The sequence below is a fragment of the Trichogramma pretiosum genome, unplaced genomic scaffold (assembly GCF_000599845.2).
Source record: "Trichogramma pretiosum strain Unisexual culture from Peru unplaced genomic scaffold, Tpre_2.0 scaffold23, whole genome shotgun sequence".
NCBI lineage: Eukaryota > Metazoa > Arthropoda > Insecta > Hymenoptera > Trichogrammatidae > Trichogramma > Trichogramma pretiosum.
The window spans coordinates 864,286-879,572 of NW_019641629.1; the positions used below are offsets into that span (position 1 = coordinate 864,286).

The 15,287-nt window shown below is 45.2% G+C and overlaps 1 protein-coding gene across 3 annotated transcripts in view; it reads right to left on the reverse strand.

Moving 5' to 3' along the window:
- Window positions 1–276: 276 nt before the first annotated feature.
- LOC106654903 (DEP domain-containing protein DDB_G0279099-like) overlaps window positions 277–15,287 on the reverse strand; it is a 43,071-nt gene continuing 28,060 nt past the window's right edge. For 2 of the 3 annotated variants that reach the window (XM_014375033.2, XM_014375035.2), the window contains exons 7-8: window positions 4,551–4,629; window positions 277–4,131 (exon numbers count right to left, since the gene is read on the reverse strand). In XM_014375033.2, coding sequence (XP_014230519.1) covers window positions 1,988–4,131; window positions 4,551–4,629 — 2,223 coding nt within the window. In that variant the 3' untranslated portion in view covers window positions 277–1,987. Of the gene's footprint in view, window positions 4,132–4,550; window positions 4,630–8,496; window positions 9,636–15,287 lie in introns of all 3 variants that reach the window. The other variant, XM_014375034.2, reaches the window with a different exon arrangement.

Here is a 15,287-nt window from a genome sequence, read left to right on the forward strand (position 1 = left end):
ATTATTTTCATATTGTTCAACTTTTTCTTTAGCACTGGGCACTTGATTTCTTAGCAGAAATAAAAGATAATTGAATTTGCACTGCATATGAATGAAAGCTCATTGGGTTAGATGTTAGAGTGAAAAAATATGATAATAGCATTTACAGGTTTTTACGACAAAAACAATTGAGGATAATTACTCAATTAATTGCTGTGCAGTGTGCATAAATTAAATTAATTTTCAAGTGATGAAGGTGGATTGAAAAATAAATGAATTAAATATTCAAACTGATAATTAGCAATGGCAGCTTTATTTATATTCAGACAAAAATATCGTCGAATTAAGATAATCCTTACTAGCGAGAATTTTTATTCTTAACCTTCAAGCTCCTAAATTTTGTTATTTGGATTTTAAAGAACGGGATTTAAATATTTCATTTTTGATTAACATGATAAAATTTTACTTTGATTTTAGTTTTATACGAGTACATGCTTTTTACGTTTGAGATGACTCTGTTGTTCGATAAGAGTTCACAATAAGGCACTTGAGGCTCGAAACAAATTTCGCCGAGAATCACTACTTTTATTATTTTTTTCTGTGATTTATCTTTAAGAAATCTCTATAACGATGATCATTTCTAAAAAAAGAAATGAATGTATAATGAATACTAGATTGATATTTGTGTCTTGTGTTACTACACAGATGAAAACACTATACACGATGTTACTTTAATATTTACAAAAATAATATAATATTTAGAGTATTTTTCAAGACCAAAAAATTACTCTAGCTAAAAAGTAATGAAAAAAAATTATTCAAATTTTCATGAGGATTGCGGTTTGTTTTTTTAAATTATTTGAAGTTTTTTGAGCTTAATTGGAGTTCAATAACTGTTTTCCTTATTCACTATAATTCACATTTGAAAAATTGAATCAATTATATTTTTAAGCTGCTAGCTAATCGTTAGACGCTAAAATATCCGATTAAAAATAATATTTCATTAAGCTTATCACGTTAATTTAAAAACAAAACATCACATTAGTCATCATAAAAATCAGCATCACTTTTCTAACGCAGTCCTTTGCATCGAGTAATTCCGTGGTCTCTTAGAATCACTCTACGTGTATTCTAAAAAATTCTTTTAGCGAGTATACGTACCAAGATAATTTGAGTTTTACTTAAATACTTAGTTGTGAAACTAAACTACTGTACACACGTAACTGGCGACATCATCGAAAAGTCCGTCTAAAGCTCTTTTGATATAATCGTATATTTTTTTTTATATATATAAACAGATAAGACAAATAATTCAGCATAATGCATCGAAGAAAAATAACTGATAAAAATCAGACAATTATAGTCGTAATAATACTTTTTATTCGGTACAATAAATTTTTGGATCTTCGTTCATTCATTATAAAAAACATTTTAGTTAATTCGAAACTTCGTTGATCTAACAATAAAACCAAAAGTAATTGTGTGATTTTACACAAGGAATTTTCTCCTCGGCTTTTATCAAATATTAACAATAAATTAACACTTCTTCTCACGCTTACAACCTAGATAATATGTTTTTAATTTGTGTGCAAGCTGTTCCAGTATACATGAAGTCGCTCGCGAGCATTCATTTTTCAAACACAACGCACGATTTTCGATGCGATGATAACGATCACGCTCTCATAGCTCAATTTTAAAGTGCGATTCATTTTTCATCATTTACAAAGGGTACTAATCTCGCAATGTTCGTATACATCGAGCTTGCAACCGATTTCAAAAATGCCTCGCGATTCGTTCAATAAAAAACAATGCGTTTCGTTGCATTCGTGCAAAATGCGCTTTCACAATCGCTCGCACACACACATTCTCTCTCTCTCTTTCTCGCACACGCAGCGAAACGGAGGTAAATGTCCTTTCGTTTACATTTTTATTATAAAATCTCGTCGCGTTATACGCAAATATACACACTCAATTAACAACACGATGCGACGGGCGCTCGTTATACGATTTATTTCCCAAGCTTCTCGAACATGATCAATTTTTCTTTAAAACTCCTGGTGTCGGTCGTGACTTCGGATATATTTCCATTGAGCATGTTCTGCACCTCCTCGTCGCTTTTGTTCGTCAGCTGATTATTTTTGGTCTGCTCTTCGGAGCCGCCGCCGCCGCCACCACCTCTACTCGGCTGTTGCGCTTGCTGTTGCTGCTGCTGGTGTTGTTGCTGCTGGAGATGCATCGCCTGCATCTGCTTCTTTTTCGCGTAAACGAGCGCGGGCGACGTCGTGTCCTCCTTGCTATCGTTGTTGCCGTTCTCGTGGATTTTGTTGCCGGCCAGCAAGTAGCCACCCAGCTGGTGTATATCGAGATCGGCCTTCTCGTCCTTGTTGGACTCCACCACCACTTGGTTGCCGCTACTCGACGTCTTCCTTCGCCAGAAAGCCCCGACCTTCGTGTCAGCAGTCTCATCCGCGTTATCGTCCCTCCTTTCGACCACCGCCACCATCGAGTTATTGTCGCACTGCTGGATCGACTGCAGCTCGTCCTCCTCTTTGCTCTTACGCGACGACACCACCACCGGCAGCACCGGCTCCAGTAGATCCTTCTCCAGACTGTCGAGGGTCTCGTCCGAGTCCGACGACTTCATGGTGTGATTCCTGCGCTCCGAGTCGAGGGTATCGGTGCTGCCCAGCTCGGAGCTCTCCGAGTTCTTGCGCAGCCTGCTGAGCCTCTTAGGCGTGGAGCGCCTTCGGTTCTCCAACTTGCAGTTGTCGTCGAGCTCGAGATTGTCCGAGCTCTCGGACGAGTGCGCCATGCGCTTGTTGCTGCTACCGCTACCGTTGTTATTGTTGTTGTTGTTGTTGTTGTTGCTGTTGTTGGTGGTGACGATACCACCGCCGCTGGCTCGTCGCAGACTGACGGGCAGCAACAGCTTGTCGCTGCTGGCCTCGGCGGAGAACTTCTCGAAGCTCTCGGCCGACAGCAGCTTGGCGGGGAATCGTCCGCCGCCGCCGCCGCGCGACAGATTGACCTCCGAGCAGCTGGCCCTCTTGCGCTTCTCGTCGATCTTGACGATCGACTGCTGCTGGAGCAGTGGATGCTGCTGCTGCTCCGCCGAGGCGATCATCGTGTCGAAGCACTCGGTCGACTTGGACATGAGCTTGCTGTGCTGGTGGCCGTGCTGGCTCCTCCTGGTTGGCCTCAGGTCGAAGGCGATGCTGCCCGAGCTGCTGTGCCTGTGCTGCTGTCTGCGCTCCATCGAGTCGTCGCTGTTGTTGAGCGCCTCGAGGCTGTCGGACTTGCTGCCGGCGGTGTTGCTGCAGACTCGTTCCTGTGATTTGGACACGGGCAGCGGCGGACCGAGCAGCGACCTCCTGGCTGGCACGGGCTTGCTGGCGGCGCTCACCACCTCTTTGTCCATCATGTCGAACAGGCCCTCGTTCGACGACTTGGCCAGCCATTCCATGGGCGAGCCGCTCTCGAGACTGTCGGGCGATTTGGACAGTCGATTGCTCGCCGCCGAGGATCTTCTCGCGGGCGACTTGTCCGAGCTGGTGGAGGACGACCTCGGGGTCGGCCTCGGTGGCTTGGTCGCGTCGTCCAGCACGTCGGCGCTGCTCCTCGAGTCCAGATTCGTCGTGGACTCGAGACTGTCGGGCGAGCAGGCGGCCGTCTGCTGCTGCTGATGCTTGGGGCGCAGCGGCACCTTCTGATGATCCAGCTCCTCGAACACGTCGGAATTTCGCGAGATCCGGCTCGAGGATTTGCGCAGTATCGGGATGGGCTTGCTCGGCTCGACGGCGAGCGGCACGACGATCGGCGTCACGACGACGGGCGTCGTCGGTGTGCTCGCAGCAGTGGTGGTAGTAGTCATCGGCACCGCCACCTCCTCCTCCTCCGTGGGGCTCACCTCCTCCAAGCTGTCCAGTGCGTCGATCGAGGTCGAGCTCGCGGCGAAGCTCTCGCCCAAGAGGGTGGCCGTCGTCAGGGATGACGCTGGCGCCGTCGTTGTTGTCGGTGTCGTTGGTGTCGTCGGTACTGCCGTTGTCGCGTCAGCCGTGGGCGTCGTGCGTCTCGGGGGTCGACGATTCTTCGGCCGAACGCTGATGCGATGATGCGCGGCTGTGTGACTTAGGTTTCCGGTTGGTAGCTCAGCTGTTGGCGAAATAATAAACAATTAACATCATTTATACAATATCTACTCGTGCTATAATAAAGTTCTTTATTCGAAGCAATCGATAAGTTCATTTAAACGCGAGTGTACAGAAATTTTTTTTGCAATTATTATCGTTGTTATCATTATTTATCATTTCGATTATATAAACAAAACACTCTTTCACCGCATACAAGTTCCCATGGGATTGATAGCGCGAAAAGAGGAAGCGACAATCAACGAGTTAACATCGCCTCCGTCAATGCGCATATATTACATTCAATCACCATTATCATTATCATCGTCATCGTTATTATTTTCATCAATGATGTACCGCCGCGGTGTTTTTATGAATCGACGAACGAGGCGATAATCGTGATCATTTAAACGAAATTGACGATGTAAATAAAAATATACATACGTAAATCTTCTTTGAGCGATACTCCGGAATCGTCGAGTATTGAGCTGTTGGCCGACGGGGTAGCATCTTTTCTCGGCAGCTGCGAAGAAAAATATTTATTAATATCATGGGTAATCGATTTCCAACCAATTCATCTTCAATTTTATAAAATATTCTTAAATCATAATTTATCGCATTCATTCATTCGAGCATTCGTCACTCGTGCCCTATTTGTATTGCAAAGTACCACTGGGAACGCAAAAATAAACTAAAATAGAAGTAAGCAAAATAATAAATTAAATTTTTTTAAATTTATTTACTTGAATAATACGGAAAATGAAAAATTATCGCAAATATTACTCATCACCATCAAGAGCTTTGTCCCGCGGCCGCCAAGCAAATGTGCCACAAATCTTCGTTCGACAGCTTTTCGATAATTACTTCGCAGCAGAGAATCGGCAGCTCGCAGCGCGTCAGCTCCAAGAAATGATTGAGCGCCCATCGTCGGAAAAATCTTCCACACATCATCTCGCAAAGATACAGATCGCAATTCTTCCTCTTGGGGAGGCACCAATAATCGTCGGAGCGCGCGATCTCGAGGTAATCCTCGCACGCGAGTAGTTTCGCCGCCTTTTCGGGTCGTAGCTGGATCAGCTCGTAGAGCGACAGACTCGGAGCGATCATCGTCCTTTTAGCTCCCGCAGCGAATCGTTCGTCGTCGCACCAAGACTCGTCGAGAACCGCCGACCACTCGAGCACTCCGTTGCGAGCGAACAATGACATAATCGTCAGGGCGTCCCTTTGGTCCAATTCGTATCCTCTTTTCTCTAGACGCTCGACGATGATCAGCAGACTGGACGCCAATCCAAATTCGAAAATTTGACGATGCTTGGCTTTGAATTTCTCGCCAAAATCAATCTTGGTAGGAAAAACGAACGTAGACAGATCGGCGCCACGATCGAAGAGTACTTGGACGGTATTGGGCAAGAGATTCGCCACGGCCAATCGTAGCGGTGTCCGGCCCGACTCGTCCAGTGCGTCGACCCGTACCGTCTTTCGCACGTCGTCGCAGATCTCGAAGAACAGCCTCGCCGTATCGTCGTCGTATTTTCTCCGGCAAACGACGTGCAGAGGCGTCGATCCTTCCTCGTTGGCCAGATTCGGATCGGCGCCTGCCCTCAGCAGCGATTCGGCCACCCTCTTGCGATTGTAGGCCAGAGCCAAGTGCAGCGGCGGATAGATGTAGCGCGCGTCCGATTGCGATCGAGGCAGGCAATCGGGATGCACCCGTCCGGACTCGAGGAATTTTTCGACGATCTCGTATTGGCCAAACTGGCAGGCCACGTGAAAATGCGACAGTCCAGTTTCGTCGGTGTAATTCACGTCGAATCTGTCGTAAATTCGAAAGAGTTGAGGGATGACGCGAGTGTTGATGATTTGAAAAAGGACGCTGAAGTCGTTGCAACGGCGTCTAGCGACGCGATGCAGTGGTGTAGCGCGACGCCACAGAGGCTTGCCGTCCTTATCTAACTCGGGCTCGTCTTTGTAACCGGTTAGGAGCACAAAATCGATGAATGAATTTCGAAGACAATAACTTCTGTCCTTGTGCATTTTTTTTACGGAGTCCAGGAGAAGATACTCGATGTCTTCCTTGGGAAAAATGTCTCGGAGATTCGCGGAAATTCGGTCCATGCTGTCGAGTCGACGGAGAAATTCATCTCTCTCTTCCTCGATCGCCAAATCGATCTTTTCTAGTAAGTTCTTTAGTTGTTTCGTGGACAGAGACATTTTATTGACGTAATCACACAAAATAGATATTTTTTACTTTTCCACGTGAAAATCACTCGCAGCGATCGATGCCAATTCGTTTCGTGTACTGACTATGTATAATAATTTATAGCGTGTAAACATGCGTACGAAGCTATTACAGAAATGATACAAGAAGAGCGAGCCTGTAGAGGATATTTGTTTACGTTTATGATTTGACCAAACAAAAGACTCCGACTTCATAAATTAAACAATTACTGCATCAGTATTATAAAACTAAATTCGTATATTATGTTTTAATAACCATATATAATAATTTTGAAATCTCGGCCGATTATAGCACGAGTGCAGTCTGAAATGACCCCAAAAAAACGACATCAACAGATAAGTCGTCGATTGAGATTTCGACAGTACGCGGGTCTCTCGATCGCTCGCGGAGCTTTCGAACGAAGAGATCCCAATCTCTCTCTCACTCAATGCACACACACACTCATACAGCTCTATAAAGAGCGTCGGCGGGCTCGGGCTCGGCCATGAAAATGCGCCACACAGCCTCGAATTATGTGTGGCAAGCATATAGAGAGAGAGAGAGAGAACCATAAAGCCATCTCAATCGTGTGCGCAGTTCTGCCATCGGCGAGTCACGACTGCAGCAGCACTGCAGTAATTCTGTGTCAGAGGATCGTCGTTACGTATATAGGTATATAATATAAGAGACAAAGGGGGCATCACTACGTGTGTCGCGGAATATACGTATATACAAACAAAACCATTTTTGGGATCGCCTCTCTCGCTTCTCGATACGTATGCGTTTCTGCAGCAGAAGTATACTACACGTGTCATTGTATCTGTGTACACACACACACACAGATACAATACATATTGCTAAGCTGCGCCGAGCTTTCCCATCGCTGCACTCCGCGCGACGTCGTCGTCGTTGTTGCTATTGCTGTTGGGGCGCGAGAAAGAGGCAACAACAAAAAAAAGTAACTACGCCTATACGTACGTACGTTTACGGAACGTCTCGGAGTTCTCGTTACCTATAGGCCACTCGTGTGTTTGTGTGTGTGTGTGTTCACAGCGTGCGAATCGTGCCTCGTGCCCATGAGCATTGCTTCTATACGGCCTTCGCGCACACGGCTCGCAAAGAGCAGCTTTGTACATTACAGTTATAATATAGAAGAGAGAGAGAGAGAGAAGCGCGTGTTTCTGGCTTGGGCATGTGCTGAGAGCTGCTATATAGATGCAGCGGAGCAACGTATATAACAAAAAAAATTTCACGGCTAGATTGACGATGCTCGGGCAGTACGGTTATTTATGTTTATACGCACACGCGTACGTACACGTTAACATTGCGATTAAGTAATCATGATGTTACGATAGCAGCCCATCGCGATTCTTTTATTTTTCATTTTTTTCACATTTGTTGACATATTCTTCAAAATATTTAATATGTATTACATCGACGGTAACTTTTAAATCTGTGCAAAATTTGGAGTTGTCTGATAATCCGTTCATCGACCGATCGTCGCTCGCTCGCGCGCGCGCTGGATACATGCCAAATTTAACTGTCAGCAAAAAAAAAAAGACGTCCATATTGTAAATATTTATATCGCGAACTTGTCGGTGCAGTACGCAGGCAGTAAAAAGAAGAGTACACGAGGAGTCTTGAGCTCTTTTTTTTACTCAAAAAAATCCCATAGTCTCCGTAAGAAAATGTTCTAACGGTAACCGATCGTTGGCGATCGCTCATAAGACCGGTTGTGTACGTACCTTTATATTAGGTGTTGTTGCTCGCACACCCGAGAACGAATGCAAAAGTGAAACGCGCTCGTCTTTTTTTCCTTTTTTTTTTCTTTTACTCAGAAAACATTTTCAAATAATCGAATCGTATTATCGCGACTATGAGATTCGCGTGATTCAAGCGAATGTAATCGTGCGCGTTAAATGTCATATAACAGAGAAGTCATGACTCTTAAACTGCGACTTTAATCTCGTTAGTTCGACTGCATTAATGGCACACAGTTACGCAAGAATAAGAAACGTATAGTACCGCGACGATTGGATTTAGACTTTTTTACATTTTCCTCAAAAAAAAAAGGAAAATTATTATACATTCACTCGTAATATTTGAGATGAACAAATCAATAGATTGTAAAATATTTCCAAAATGAAACCCCTATTAATTTATTTTCCTCACCGGAACCACCAGGACGATCTCGTTAGCCGCCGGCTGACGTTGCCTGGGCCTGGCCACGACTCTGTGTACCGTCTTTCGCTTCTGCAGCTCGGTCACGAGCTCGACGCTCATCAGTTTGATGTCTTTATCCTCGATTTTCTTCAAAGGTCTTCTCAAGTCGTTGTTGTTGTTTTTCTTCGTACCGTCATCGTCGTTCGATTTCTGCGTCAAATTAATCACCGAGACTTTGGCCTCCTCCGCGTTATTCTCGAACTTCCTCATGATCTGCTTCGACAATTCCTCGACTTTTTTCTTCGCGTCGTCTATCTTCCAGATCGGTTTTTTCGGCAAATTATTATCGTCGGCGGCGACGACATCCTTCTTCGTTATCACGGATGCGTCGTTCGGTTGGTCGTCGTTTACGCAATCTTCGATTTTTTTCATTGGCTTCTTCAAAATTCCCTCGATTTTGTTGTTGCTCGGCTTGACGCTCCAAGCCGGCTTCGAGAGGAAACTCTCCAGCTTGTTGTTCGCGTTATCTATTTTGGTCGGCAATACTTTTCGCAGCTCCGGGGCTTTCTTGATAATATTTTCCATCTCCTTGTCGAGTTTATTATTTTTGGTAACGATCTGCGGCTTGTTCGCCGAGTTCTCGATATCGCCGATATCGTTTACTTTTTTGATCGGCCTCTTCGCCACCTGCAAGTCCACCACGTTGTTATTAGCCTCGAATTTTCTAATCAACACCTTCTTCTCGTGCTTGTACTCCTCGACGTTGTCGTATTGAATTTTTTTGCTCCACTGCTTCGGTTCGCAGCTATCGTTGCTGGAATTCATGTTGCTCTCGCAGTTGTTGTTGTTGTTGTTGTTATTGTTATTGTGGTGATGATTGTTGAGACCATAAACGCCGATTGTGACGCGTGGCCTGTCGGCGGCCTCCGGCCGATGATGATTATTCTTCGGAGCCAAGCGCATCATCATGGGCGACGCGATGTGATGATTGTTGCGCTGCTGTATTTGCTGCTGCTTTATCGAGCTACTGTTGTTGCTGCACTGCTGCAGACGATCTCGCTCCGTCGGATTCAAATTAAGCTGCTCGATTATCGCCCGAATGTTGGACGAGATGTTTCCCTCGCGATGAGACACGACCATTTCAGCTGCTGCGAGGATAATATTTATATTTAAAAAAAAAACTCGAGAACGGCGTGTATCATCGTGTCACTCAGGTTGTTTTACAGTTTAAACGATTTTTTTCTTCAAACACTCAAACGCGCAAGTGGAATTACGCACAGTATCGATGACATGGCCTCTACTTTTTTTTGTCGTAAACAACATTAATAACTTTTCAATTGTTTTTGCTTCGCACGCGTGTCTCTTAATGGTATTACACACACGTTGCACTTGGCATATTATATGTTTCTTTTTTTCTAGGCTAAGCTTCTGAAAATAAACTCGAACCGTATCTCGCTCGCGCGGTCGGCGCGTGTCGATAGCTCGTTTTGGAAATTCGCTCAAGTATACACCATACACGCGCGCGTGCGACGACGGATTTTTTTCTTCCTCGAATTTAATTTTCGAGCTGCGTATACATGCCTATGAGCAAGTTTACTCCGCGGATTTGCATAAAGCAAGTTGCGTCGAACTAGGAGGGGAGCCCGATAAGAAAACTCGCTTTTACGCAGAATTTTTTCCGTACGATTTTCGCTCCTTATATCGAGCGTACGTATACTCCATCCTAATTAATGTATTGATGTCGATTTTTTTTTCGTGTAACTTTGAAATCACCTACATTATAATATGCGATGCCAAAGTTCGCAGTCGGAGCATTAGTACACCGATCAGGACATTATATGAGAAAAGTCATTTACGAGTGACGCAAATGATGAATCGTTCGTGAGAGAGAGAGAGAGCCTAGCACGGCATAAGATTACAATAATATTTGCAATAAGCGCGCCGTGCGCGTGTGAGTGTGTGTGCATACAGTATATATGTAGTGCAAAAAGATTAGTTATGGAAATGGAAGCCTTAGGAGTGAAAGCTTTCTGGGTTCGTTTTACAAATTTATTGCAATATGTATACGTATACACGAGCTCAAGAGAGAGAGAAAGATAGATATATTATTGCAAACTTTTGACTCGAACGACTTTCTAAAGGAACGCACATTATATTATTGCGCGGCCGCAAGAAGGATTAAAAGCTAGAGCTCGTCACAATGAGGCGTGTGCACTGCACTGCACACACACACACGAGCGAACGAAGAATGCGAACTGCGTCATTGTGCAAAATTTAAGGTCAAAAGGTCGATCTCCCCGCGAGAGTCGAGTTTTTTTTTTTTGTTCAGATAGAACCACGACGACGACGACGACGTCGCGATCGTTCCTGCTGCTGCCGCTCTGTTGCAGCAGTCGCTGCTGCCGATGTATTATAAGTAAAGCTAGAAAATTGCAGGCCGAGCCACCGCCGCCGCCACCGTGATTGATCGATAAAGAATCTGCTGTGTAGCCGTAGCAGCAGCGAGTTGCCACCGACAACCTCCTGTCTGTATGTGTGTGTGTGCATGTGTGCATGTACACCTTTGCTCTCTCTCTCTCTCTCTCGCGCGCCAGCACTGCAGCTTAATTGCCGTTGCGTGACTCGCCGCTATAATACACGAATTTTGATAGACATCGATATTCCATGTAGCGGACGTACACACAGACACGCACAGACGTCGCTGCGGTGCTGTACTCCGGCGGTGTGCACCTCGAGCTGGTGTTGGTGCACCAGCAGCAGCAGCTCATAAATCGTTGTACGCTTTTTATTTGACCTATCTCTCTCTGTGGCGCGCGAAGCAGATGTGTGCGGTCGCGAACCCTCCTATATACAATAAGCTCGAGTACTTGTATATTAGATCGATCGCGATCGATGACGACTAGGAGTATGCCGATCGCGCCGATTTTTCACGTTATTATGTTCTTTACGCTGCATCGACTTCAACTACCAAAATCCGTGATAATTAACTATCGTCATTGCGCGCGATAATCGAGTAATCTAAGCATGAAAGTTGGATAATTTCTTTTCTTCTTTTTTCTTCAAGCATAATTACCTCACTTTTATCGCGCAACTTTATTTCCTCGGTAAGGTGCATAGTTGCATATACACAATCGGCTCGTATATGCTCGCTAGTTACTACCGATATCGCGAAAATGATTTACGGCCGTATTAAAACCGCGTGTATGGGCGCTCGACGAGGTGTTGTCTCGGCTCTGATATACATGCTAAAACAGTCTCTGGATTCTTTTTTTTTTCGTCCGATGCAATTCGATCGTTAGGCGCAATTTTTCTTCGTACTTTACGTCACGGTCGAAACAATTTATAACTTTTAACATCGAGGAATTAATTACCGCGCGAGCGAAACATTACGCGCGAATGCAGTCGCAACAACGCAAGCCACTCTCTCTCTGTCTCAGAAGAATGAAGTAACCCCTTCGACAAGCCGACTTTTCTTTCTCTCGGTCTCTCAGGCGCGTGGACTAATCGTTCAACGAGTATACGAGTATTAATTCCCACACGACCTTCCGTCGTCGACGGGCGGCGACTAAAGACACACACACACATATTTCACCGATGTAATATTACACAAACAGCTCTCCGCGCGGATCGATAGCCCTGAGCTTCCGCCTCTGCTATATATACATCGCACGCGCTTATACTTAACTCGTGTGTGTCTCTTCCTTCCCTCGCCCGACATTTTTCGATGCATTTCTGCCGCCGCCGTCGCCGCCGCTGTCGAGTTCTCAGGCGTTTTTCGCCGCACCGATTGCATCACGAATCCGCGAGCGCGGCTTTCACTGCGCCACGAGCAGAGCGCCAAGAAGAAGGAGGAGGAGATAGAGGTTTTGAACGTAAAACAATAATGGGCTTATATACGTTGATTACGCGCGCGTGCGGAGCTCTTAATGTGCGCACCACGACGCGCACCACACATGCACACAGTCGCGTTCAAGTACGGCGCGATGATTTGCGTAGGAAATTGCGTTATTGCTCAACCGACCCCCTGCCACCGTCGTCGATGCTCTTCGCGCGCGTGTTGTGCGTTGTTTCGATAAATTCTTCGATTCGATAGGCTCTAGGTGGTACATTAGACACGGTTCGCTTTTTACGTCCATATAATAATTATAATGTCTCTCTCGCGATCGCCACACAGCGCGCGATTACGAAAGTGTACGTACTCGACATTTTTGGCGCTAATTAGAACCGATGGATTGACCGACTCTCTGGGCTAAGAGTTCAGTAAGTATATAGCTGGCTCAACACCGCGGAAGATTTTTGCAACAGCAGCAACAGCAGCAGCTTTTGCGTGTGCACAGCCGCCACTACTATAAAACTGCGCCATGCTCTGACTTTCTAGACTTGGCAATTGCGACAGTGCACTGCTGCTGCTGCTGCAGAGCGAGGATATCCGGAAATCTCAGTTCAAAGAGAAAGGCGCGCGCGCGCAAAGCCAACGTTGATGCGTGCACACCTCAATGTCTTTCTTATATTTCTTATGCTCGAGAGAATTATTTTTAGAGAAGGAAACATTTCCAGGACGCGATTGTTGGAGAAAAAGAAGAGGTAAGGAATAAAAAAAAGAGTCAAAATAGAAGCGAGTATCGGGGCTTCCGTTATAGGTTGTTTTCACTGCGAGCATATATAGTTTCATCTGTGCACTCGTGCTACGTCAAGTACGGTCCCGGTAGTGGACACGGTTCTCTCGTATTGTCAAGGAATAGAAAAAAAAAATCTATACACGAATTCGTACGGATGAAATTACTTCGAGTATATTTGCTTTCGGGGATTTCTCATTTGATTTTTTTTTCTTTTTATTTTTTATAGATCGGTTCTGCGAAAGATTGTAAGCTAACGAATGGGCGCGTGCACTGGCTCCCGCGTGCACACTACTCGGCTTTCGCTCTATTACACGCAAACAGTCGTATTTTTCATATTTCTACGAGTATATCGCGTACACGTATAATATTATTGTCATTATCGTACACAAGAAAGTATGACAAATTAAACCGAAATAAACTAGGCATGTAAAATAAAACGGTAAAATTGGTGAAACTAATGGAAAAAATAAAGATAATAACATTGTCGAACGGAGAATAATCGGAATTATTATTAAAAAAAAAAAAAACAAGGAGTGTCTATATTTTATGTACCATATTCCGCGCAATACGGTGAAATTTAATTCGAAGCCCGAGCTCGGCGCGCGTGATTCATTATTGCAGAAATTCTTCCGGCTATTGAATCGCACAACTCCGCGACTGGAAGATGGAAAAAAAAACATAGCCATCTTTTGTTTGCGCGCAAAGCTATGTGTGCGTGTACCATGATATACGCGTCTAACGTCCACACACGCGCTGAAAGAGTCATAATCTGAAATCGCGGCTCTTTTGCATTATTGTACTCTCTCTATCTCGCTCGTCGTCGCGCGTTCGAACAAATAAAGGAAGAAAAAAAGGCTGTCAGTCAGTCACTTTATCCAGCACAATCGAGGGAGGAAAATTAGAAGTTCGAATAGACAATTTTCTTCGCGGAGCCGAGCTGTTGCTGCCGCTGCGAGTTTTCCTTAGGAGTACGCTGCACAACGTCGTACAAATACAACACACAGACACACACACACATATATAGCGCGCCAGCAGCCAAACTACAGTTAACATTTCCGTTTGACGAAGAATAAACTCTCTGCGGTTGTGTCGAGCTATTGCTGCTACTATACACGCTTGTATGGATCTGCACACTGCACTAGCCTGGCTATGGTGTCTACGTATCTATTTTGCAAAGAGACGTGGTGGCCATACGGACGAGAGACGGAAGGATGCGTTTAAACTCCGCTGCGGAGATATAGCGCGCGTTAGTATAGGAGAGGAACGACGACTTGGGGAAAAACTGCAGCCGAGAGAGAATTGCTGCCGCTGCTGCGGACTGCGCGCGAAAGAGGTTAATAACCAGCGTTAAAAGCTCGGCGCGGACTTCTGAATTATTGCAAACGTGCGTAGTGCGTGTGCAGTAGGATATGACAGCTGAAAATTTCGACTCGTATTTTTCGAGCGTCGAGAAAGTGTTTCCTCGCGGAGAATTAGCGCGATGATCGATGCGTAAGAAAGGCTTTTGTTTTCCAGCGAGTTTCCGCGGTGGCTTCCTTACGAACAAACGACTTTTTTGTACATTCAATTTTGTCGTCGAAAACGACGCGACGCTTTCGAGAGAACAAAAAAGTACGTTATCTAATTTGTATAACATTTGATCCCTAGTCGAAATGAGCGACGATCGACGGTAGCCGTTACTTACATTCTACTCGTCGAGCTCATCGAGCTTTTAACAATTCGATCCCTGTTTAATATTCCATACGCGCGAAGCTATATAATGCCGGGGGATCACGCTGCTGCAAAAGGCGCCCGAGTAACAACAACAGCAACAACAAGAACCGACGATTTCCTAAAGCGCAAATCGCGCGAGCCCCGATGCGCGAGCATTTAAAGCCAGTCCGTCCGCGCAGCTCCGATCGGAATACGTAATATTTTCTTTTGCTCGTGCTGCGTGGGAAGCGAGGCGGCGCATAATAATCGTTTATAAAAGCTCTCGAGGTTGTGTACATTATGGCTCGATTATATACGAGCCAAAAAAAAAAAAAGTCGGCGACGACGACGTGCCGCGGCGCGTTTTCCGAGCGACGCAATATTTTCGGTCCGGCCGCGTGCCGCGACGCGCTTATCATATTTCTAGAAAGTATATAAACAAGCGAAGGAAAATCAATACGCGATCGCGGGTAAAAGTTATATCAGATG